The 10338-nt window shown below is 33.9% G+C and overlaps 1 protein-coding gene across 5 annotated transcripts in view; it reads right to left on the bottom strand.

Annotated features, from left to right (window-relative positions):
* Lrfn5 (leucine rich repeat and fibronectin type III domain containing 5) overlaps positions 1-10338 on the bottom strand; it is a 240276-nt gene that overhangs the window by 13729 nt on the left and 216209 nt on the right. For 3 of the 5 annotated variants that reach the window (XM_010632629.2, XM_010632630.2, XM_033765154.1), the window contains exons 2-3: positions 3614-5018; positions 354-1066 (exon numbers count right to left, since the gene is read on the bottom strand). In XM_010632629.2, the coding sequence (XP_010630931.1) occupies positions 354-1066; positions 3614-4998 (2098 nt within the window). In that variant the 5' untranslated portion in view covers positions 4999-5018. The other 2 variants (XM_033765156.1, XM_033765155.1) reach the window with 2 other exon arrangements.

The raw sequence follows: 10338 nt of genomic DNA, 5'->3' as shown, positions 1-10338 counted from the left end.
TCAACTTTACTCTAGATGGTTTATGCATAGCCTGAGCTCTGTTAGCCATACACCAGAGAGACAAAACTAGAATTGTGAATTCCAATTTCTTACGTGAATTTTCATCCAAAAACAAATAACAGATTACACAGCACTTTCCAATATCCATTCAGAATTTGAAAGTGTTTCTTTTCCACTACGCTCATCAGAACTCTTGGTCTGAATGCACATGCCACTCATAGACATGCTTCTTTTAGGAAAGAGTTCACTCGTGTTGGGTGAGTTAACACAACAATAGTATTCCTTTACTTCTCCATGCAGGGAGTGCCTGTTCCTGCACCTGGCTCTCTCTGCAGGTACAGTGAGAAACTTACTTGGCTTGGTATGTGCTCGTTTAGAGGCGGGCCCCTCAGTGACAGAATCAGGAGGTTGGCCAGCCAACTGCAATGCAGTTGAGTTGTTCCTGTTAGTGTTTTGGGACTCAACATTTGTGACGGCTTCACTCTGTGGCTCAGCACTTGGCTTGGCGCTAGTCTTTCTTTTCTGCTTTTGGGACACAGGTGTGCTTGAAGTCCAGGTAGGAGGCAAAGCAGAGGTAGTGGTAGAAGAGTCCTGACTTGAACAAGTTTCTGAAGACTGGGTGACATTGTCACTGGCAACTTTACAGCACTGGGTGCTCTCCTCATGCCCCACAGCTTGTTTGGACATGGACTGGGGCAGTGTTATGCTGCAGCCTTGCATCTGAGCCCCATTAGTTTGAGAATAAACGTTGCTAACCTTGGTGACCTTGTGTTGCCCATTATTGTTACAAACCTTATACCGGATCATTAGAATAATGATGAAAACCAGCACAGATGCAACAATGATTCCACCAATAATTATAATCATGGTGCCTCCCAAAAACTGGGACTGCATGAAATGGCAACGAACATAATCCTGCTCCGTGGTAAATTGGATGCAGCCCACGACTCTTGTGGCAGTGAGGGAAGTGATGCCATCGTCATATATGGCCAAGACACACAGGTCATACATAGTTCCAGCAGCCAGATTATTGACCAGGAAAGATTTGCTCGTAGGAGGTATCATTCTGAGGGACAATGGAATTGCATTAATTTTTAAAACAAAGCAACACATTTACACACATAGTCATTATGACTTTAGTTCTGTCTCCTTTCAGTACTCATTAAGATGAGCGTATTTATAACTGATAAGAAATATTTACCTAGTTAAAATAGCTAAAAGTCACTGCTAAGAATCTAGGTTCTGTTAACTGTGCCTGCATGGCTCCTTGACAAGCTTACTAATTACACTGCTTGGCAAAGCAAAATTCCTAACAAAAGTCACTTCTACAAAATCATTTATGACAAATTGCTTTTGAAAGGTGTGACTGTGACATTATCTGACTACTAAACAAATCCATTTAGCACTTACAACACCTCCGTGACTAAAAGCCAATTTGAAAAAGAGAAAACACTGACAATCACATTAGAAACCAGAATGGAAATGCATTTAAGAACTTTCATTTTCCAAATCAGAAATAAGCTGCTGAGGTATGGTACTCATAAAATCTATTTTTAATAATTAAGATCATTACAAAGACTAAAGGAATTAATTTATAGGTCTTATTGCTTTCTTATAGCTTCGTCCTCAAAATGTTTTGATCTGTAAATAAGAACAATGTAAAACTATGAGCAATATCCCAGCAATAAGAACAAGGCAAGGCTGTTGACCAGACTATAAATCTCTCTTCCCACTGTGCCCTGAAAAAAATCCCATCAAAGTACTTTCTGAAGTTTGAGAAGAATTCACAGACATTGGTAAAATTATAACACTGTAAAAGTTTTGTGAATTACAGTGACATTTTTCCCTCAGATGTAACCAAATGTGACCTGAATTAAAATGAATCTGGAATAAAATTCACGTAATTATACTTCATTCCTATAAGTGAGTTCAAGAAGGTTCAAAACTTTTCATTACTAATCTGTGATAGAACCTAAACAATTTTGTTAAATATGCCAAGAAACTATCAAGACAAATTACATATTCATGATTAAAATTACTGCCGCTTAATGTATGGTAGGTACATTCTGGGCATTCATGTACATTAAAATGCGATCTTTTCAATGACCTTCTGAATAGGCATTATCACTGTACTGCAGATAACAACCACTAGGTTTGGGAATTTAAGCAATTTCCTCAAGGTCACACAGAATTTTTTCATCATGGCAGGATTAAACCTTGGAAATTAGAATGCAATTGATTTTGCAGTCAGTGCTAAAAGCAGTATGGAATGTCCAGTAGCTATGAGAAGTTCAGGTGTTGGGGGTCTACATCTAGCATTGATAGCTTTTTCAATAGCATGAAAAGTCCAAGGGCACAAACCAGACTACTTGATGCTAATTGGTATATTATAGTCTATCTTTACATGCTTTTAGTGTTGAATGGGGTGTTAGAAACCACTTAGTCTAATCTTTCCTTTTGGTAATGAGGAAATTAAAACTCAACCAGGTACAACATTGGCTATGATTGATCATACAACTAGCTAAGAGAGTTGTAGGTTTTTTTTTTTCCTAGTAGTCCATAATTATGTGTAAAAAGTACTCTCATTTTCATCCATGAATGAAAATTACATTAATCTCAGGAACTTGTATATATAAGAAATAATCAGATCTGATATTTGAAAAGATTAAAAAGAAACAAAAACTTACTTCAAAGCCATGATTTTGTATCCTTTCCTCTGAATAATAATAGTCTGTCACTAATGAAATTATATCAGGAGTTAAAAAATGTGCATTGTCTACTGAAAGTTGGACAAGATGTGACTATAAATGAATGAGGCTGAACTTTAGAAAAACATACCAGAAATTCATTTGCAGATGCAAATCCCTCATCATTGTCCTTACCAGAAATTACCTACTTTACTCCAGTGATACTTTCACTGCTCAAAATATTTACGGACTTTCCCTTTGGAACTATCTTAGGAATCAATGCACAGGAGACAACACACATGCACATAGCTCAATTGCTCAAAAAAATCAGTCTCATTATTTTATAGTTACATCCTATTTTTGACCAAAAATGGCAATATCCATCTTGATCACCCACCTTATTCTCAAGACTTGGCTCCAAATGGCTTTTGCTTGATTCCAAAATTCAAATGCACCCTCAAAAGACGAAGATTTGCCACCAATGAGGATATTCAAAATAGTATGACGAAGGTTCTAAAGATAATTCCAAAAGTGCTTTGAGCAATGGCAGCATCATTGGGATAATGGAATAGCCTCCCAACGTGACTTCCTTGAAGGAAAGAACACTCATGTGGATGTGTAAGTTCTGGTATGTTTTTGAATTTTTAAATTCAATCAATCTTGTTCTCTGATAGTCACATCTCTCAGATGAGGTGGAAAAAGTAAGCATAATATTAAATATAAATTGAACTCTTTAAAAATAACGCTGCTCAAGATATTTCCCCGTATGTATTCACCAACTTTTATAAGCCTTATGTTATGTATTTTAAAACTGTAATATTATAATTACAACATAGAAGAGCATTGCCTATTAAAAGTAAATAGTACAACAGTAAACCCTACACTTAGAACATGGCAAATATATAAATTTGCTCAAGATTCCTCACCTGTAAACAAGGGTGTCATCATAAGTACCATTGTACTGGATTTGAAACATACGTATTCCAGGAATATTTCTTTGAAAATTAAATTTAAGTAGTGCTGTCGATGAAGTTGCTTCAGTCACCACAATTTTATCCTGACTCATTTTAGTATCACCATTGCTACTGCTTGCATTTGAACCCGACTTCGTAGAAGTTGAGATATCTGATGAACCAGGGTCAGGCTCGTGGATATGGTTTGTACTGTTCAGTAGGTGAGGGAGCTTAATTATATGAAGATCCACTGTTTGTGTTGCTTCCCCAGCAGGATTGGAAGCAATACAGGTAAAAGCACCTGTATCTTTTACAGTTGTTATAACAATGTCAAGTGTTCCATTATCATACACCAGAGACCTTGTTGCATTTGAAATCAACTTCCCTTCAGGAGAAATCCAATGAATTGCAGGTTCAGGGTCTCCCCGGGCTTTGCACCTCAGTATTGCCCTTTGACCTTCCAGAACCCTCATCTCATGTGTGTGGCGAGTAATAAGAGGAGGCTCACACAAAAATTCTTCCTCAGGAATTGACCAAAAATAGCGGCCAGTTAAAAGAACAGGAGAAGCACAAGTTTCCAGGTCATCTTCCCTGGACAGACGCCTCAGCCACAACAATTCACAATTGCAATGCAGGGGGTTTCCACCAAAACTCAATGCAAAAGTAGACGGGCTTATGATTCCTGAGGTTGCTAGTACCTGAGCTCGCTGAAAGAGAGGGTCAGGCGGTAGCTTCTGCAGTTTATTTGATGTCACATCCAGCCGAGTCATCTTGTGCAGGTGGGAGAACGTCCCTTTAGGAATGTTATCAATCATATTGTGATCCAAACTGAGAGTATGCAAGCTAACCATCTTTTCAACTGCATCCCAAGGAATCGTTTCTAGATTATTATAGGACAAATCAAGCTCTTCAAGGGCAAAAACATCATCAAATGCTGTGGAAGAAATCAAAGTCAGCTGATTGTTGTTCAATATCAAATGGTGAAGATTAGAAAGCCCACTGAACATATCATTTGTAATTTTAGTCAATCTGTTGCTATTCAAATGCAAAGCCCTCAAATTGCGAAGATCAGCGAAAGCATGAGGTGTAATGAAACTTATTGTATTCCTTGAAAGAGTCAGGTCCACCAAGCTGGTCATATTGGCAAAATCTTTCCTTTTGATATTTGTAACAAAGTTGTCTGCCAACCGCAGTTCCACAGTTCTTCTGTCAATGTTTGGTGGGACAAATAGAAGCCCTTTCTTGGCACAAAGGGTCGCAAGATTAGGAGACAATATTTGACAGACACAACGTTTTGGACAGATCTGAGCTCTCACTGCTATGCCAATGAAAAACAGATAGAAAAGAAATTTTTCCATTGTAGATCAGATTTAAGAACCTGTAAGAGAAGATACAAAGTACAATTAGCATCAAATCATTTTAATACTCATATTTCCTACTAGAATAGCATTTTTGTGCCAATTTGACTTCAGAAATAGTTTCATTTCTTTACTGAACAAATAAGTTGTAAAGTATCTATTCCATACTAAAGGTTGTAATGGATGTGAAAGATGAATAATCAAGATTCATATTCTATAGGGTTTAAAATCAAAGGAGAAAGTCAAATGAGAAAACCAGGCAAAAGAGTATTACAAGTATTTAAATTAAATGCCATTTTAAAAATAAGCCCAGGAAACTTCAGGGATGCATAAAACAGAGACACAGCGCTAGTGGGAGACCTGGGAATACAAGAAAAATGCCCCTCATATAAAGGACCACAAGTTCAAATCACTAAGCTCATATTTAAGTATTTGCGAGCAATTCACATCAATAACCTAAATCTATACAGTGAAAGATAATATACCCTATTAAATTAAAATTCTCACAGATACTATAAAAGGTAACTACTTACTGGTGAAAAAAAAATTTATGCAAGCAGTCATAATTTAGTTCAACTTTCATATTCTAGCTGCAAATACAAGCCTCTTACCCCCTAAAATAAAATGATTAAAAATTTAACACAAAATATCCAAGTTCCTTGAATATTTAGAAAATTTCATTAGCTGTGTGTGTATATTTAAAATAATTTATGAAACACAGTCATCAAAATCCTCAGCAGTGAATCCAAAAAGATGTATCTTATTTCTCTTCACTTAAAATCTTAATGATTTTTATTCATTCAAATGCTACTTAGAAAAAATAAAGTTTGGCAAGTTTATTTTCTATTTTGATCTTGAATATATGCTATTGAAATTAATCTTCAAAAATAAAAATGACATCGTAAATGAGATTAAAGGTTTACCAGACATTGGCATGAAGTTTTCAACACCAATGGGGAAAACAACTGTAGAAAATAATTTAATGCTTAAAATTGAATGTAAATAGGGGATATAGAATAATTCTAGAACTATTGTACATGAATGTCTTTATTTACAAATTTGTTTTTCTAACTAAAGCATCATCATGATTTTGATTTATTTCATCATATTAAATGTTGTTACAATTAATGAGTTTTTTTCACAAATACATTCTTCTCTAGGGGTGGGGATTTAGCTCAGTGGTTCCGGCACCTGCCTCACAATTCAATTTTAATTGAAATTAAAATCCTTCTACATATAAAGGACATTTTAGAATCATGTGTAGCCTGGGAGAACAAAATGGAAACCACAGGAGGCCCTAAAACAGGTCACAAAGTATTCACCTCCATCTTATTCCCGATGGTCTTCATCCTATCATGGGGATACTTACATGATGAAAGCATTTAAGTACCATAAGCATAGACTAGTAATTGTTTTAATTATAGAGAAGGAAGGACAGCAGATAAAATTGGAGTAGAAGGGAAATTGGAGGAGATACTTCAGGAAATCCTGTGTTCAGAGACAGAAGGCTGAAAAGAGGAGCTTAAAGGAAATGTCACCTAGGCATCACAGGGAGGAGGTGGTGAGCTCAGGCCCTATCCTTGACACAGATGTTTATGAGTTACAACCAGAGGATGCCTGTGGTGGTATTCAGCAGCTGAGAAAACCTCCTAGATAAAATGTCCATCATCATAGCATATAAAGTAGCCATGGCCCAAAATAAAACAAGAGGTTGAAAGAGAGAGGAAAAGGTATTACAGTAGAAGGGGCTGGGAATGTAGCTCAGTGGTGCTGCGCCTGCCTGGCAAGTGTAAGGTCCTGAGTTTGATACCTGGTTCCACAAACAAAAAACAAAAAACAAACAAACAAAAAAATAAGCATTACATTAGATATAGTATAATAACCATATGAACTTCAATGAATTCTCATAAAAAAATCAAAACAAAATAGACCACTATATTTAAAATTCATGAAGAAAATTTGTAACCTGGCATTTCTTATTCAGTAAAAGTACAAGGAGTATAAAATAGCCACACATAGGAAAAGTCTAAGAAAATTCATCTTAGATACTTTCTATACCATGATGAAAGAAGTTTAAAAGTATAGAATGGACAGAGACAAAACTTATACCACTGAGAACATATAAAATTTGTGCCGAAATGATAGACTTAATATTAAAATATATAAGTAATTTTAAAAAGAAAGAAAAATTAGTTTAAAGGCATAATTATTTATACCTAAAACAGCCATACCTATTAATACAATATTTTTAAATGATATTTTGAAAATATAAATATGGAATATTGAAAGTCATAGGCTTGGAAAGCACTGATTATAAAAAATAGCTGTCATAGTTATACATTGGAGAGGCAAAAAGTACACCAAAGACAAATATGAGGATTTCACAAAGAAAATATGATCAGTTGATCAGAAAAACATAAAACCTTTGTACAGCACTGAACCACAGAGCTTCAATACATGTTAAACACTACAGGACAGAACTAAAGGAAGAAGTTATTTTAAAACACACAAGTGATCAAATTTTCTTGCCCTAATTTACCAATTAATAGAAAATAGAGTTTGTATCACCTATTATTTGGTAAATTAAGTCAATCAGAATAGAACAATAGGTATAAAATATCAGAACAGCACAGTAAGACTATCAGTCAACCTTGCCTAATTTACAGTTACAGACAACAGTCTCTGAGAACACTGAACTCACACATTTTTTCCAAGTATTCTTAGAATTTTTCCAAAACAGTATAGATAATAGCCCACAATTCTCAAAATATGTAAAACAATTCAAATCAAACAACTTTTTGACCACATTATATCTTACTGTTCATTGATAAACACAAAATAAAATGTGCAATAATTGGAAAGTTTAGAATTTATATGGATCAAAGACAAAAATCACAAGATAAAATACTATTCTGAATAGTTAATATTTTGAGCCGAATGAAGAATAAAACAAACTTTAACAGTTCACCATAGGTCAGACTAAATAGCTGAGGAACAAATATAGTTTAAAATCAATGTTTGAAATTTAAAACAATTACATTAAAAAATTAAAACCAAAGTAAATAGAAGAGAATGATTAAAGTAAGCACAGATTAATGATATAGAAATCAGAAAAAAGCACACAAATTCAAAATTGGTTTAAATAAAATATTGGTAAATACATCCAAAGCTACAACACTTTTTGGGAAATAAAAGAAAATATACTACAAAGGAGAATAAGAAGAAATGATCAATACAAACATCAAAGAAATTGAAAGATAATACTGTAGCATTTATGCCAATACATACAGAAATTTAGATAACAAGGACAAATTCATAGCAAAGCTCAAAATGTCAAACTACTAAGGAAAGAAAAAATATAGAAAAATGTATGAAAGCTACATCACATTCATTAAAAAGCCAAATATAAAATCTGTCCATAAAGATTCCTACTGAACAAGCTGGACAGCTGCCTGCGTAACTATCTACCTATCTATCTATCTATCTATCTATCTATCTATCTATCTATCTATCTATGTACCTATCCAGAAGACACTGATCTATGAGAAAGAGAAGAGGAGGAAATGGAAACTGGGGTAATGAGAACATATGGTGTGGGAATCTAGACCGAGGATGCACAGAACTCTTTGTGCTACTCTAGTAGCATCTTAGTAGCTATGAAGAGCTGATTAAAGCTTTCAGTGGCAACAATGCATTCTTATTAGGTTACTAGACAATGATTCCAAAGGAAATATATTTAAAATTATATTTTATATATATAATATACAATACTATATATACTATATTATATATATATAGTATTATATATACTATATATTTAAAATTATATTATTGTATTATATGTAATCTGTTGTTAATTAGAAGTGATTCATATTTTTAAAACACCTATCTTCTAAGCTCTATCAGTGTAGTAAAAGATTTTATTCCATTCCAAATTAAATGATGCCTCCTGCTTCTTAATCTGACAGAATCTTCATTGATGGGAAATATATCTCACTGGTGATATAGTTAGAAAGCAAGAGTAAGTTTAAAAAAAGAAGAAGAAAAGAACTCTCTGACCCTTGTAATTTCTTCCTGAAATTTCTGAGTAATATTTTTTAAAATAAATTGTGATGAATGTTATTAGCAGAAGGTGAAAATTTTATTTTGCAAAATACAGGTAAAGGATCTTATAAAGAACAATAGTGTTTGCTTCCTACCATCTTACAATTAATTTCTATATATTAGATTAATATATGGTCACTTGAAATAAAGGTGGGTGGAAGTGTGGTAGTTGTCACGTTTTGCTGGTACAAATGATTTGAAAATTCATAAACTTTATCAAACCCACTATTATTTAATGTAGTTAAATAAAACTTCTATTCCAGACATGATATATCAGCTGCTTTCTTGATATAGTTAAATACAGAAACCACAGATAGGTCTTTATTAAATATAGTATTTGAAAGGGCTTTCAAGTTTTCAAATAGTGATATACTTGAAATTCTTCAGATAATATTTACACTTGCCCATATTATATGTTCTTTCAAGAAATTTTTCTTTCAGACACTAAATGACACATTTAAAGCAAAGACTATCACACATAAACCAGAAAAAGATTTCCCTGTATGGCATACATCTTTCAGCTCATGGCTTTAACATAACATATGCTCAAGATACAGTACTTATTTGGCAACTAGAATGGAATATAAAAGCAAATTTAGATTTCACAACCAATTGCAAGTGTAATCTATTTTCAGCAAAAACCAATATGGCAGCTATTTATATATTGAATTAAAGAAAAGCTACTGGGCTTCTCTAGCACTGCTTTCTGTCATCATGAAACAGAGCTCTATTAGTTCAATTAGTGCCCCTTTGGCCAGGCTGCTTGTAGGGATAAATATGAATGCTTCTGATGCTGAAGAATTGTGTGAGAATGTGTTGAAATGGTTGTAGTATTATGAAAGCTATTTTATAGTATGGTTTAGCTAGTGAAACACATTTGATAGTTTCAGATATTTTTTTTTTCTGCTTTTACATGCCCAATCTATAAATTCTAACGTTTTCAACTACAATCTCCATCAAAGGCATAGTGAGGATATTAGGAGTTAGCCTGCTAATTTAGACTTCAAATATCATGTGTATAATTGACAACAATTTATCTTTTGGTTTTTAATTATAGTGGTCATTAAGAGAATTTCTTAGCACATTGAAAGTAATAAAATTCACTTACAAAACCCTTTACTCATTCCTTCATTAATTTATTCAGTAAGACCTAGTGAACACATCCATGTGCTTTGCTGGAATCTACCAATCTTACAATCTTACAAGTCTAATATCCATATGGTGTGTATATCATAT

Source organism: Fukomys damarensis, unplaced genomic scaffold (assembly GCF_012274545.1).
Source record: "Fukomys damarensis isolate Sample0158 unplaced genomic scaffold, DMR_v1.0_HiC HiC_scaffold_17, whole genome shotgun sequence".
Taxonomy (NCBI): domain Eukaryota; kingdom Metazoa; phylum Chordata; class Mammalia; order Rodentia; family Bathyergidae; genus Fukomys; species Fukomys damarensis.
This window is presented reverse-complemented; position numbering and strand designations above follow the sequence as displayed.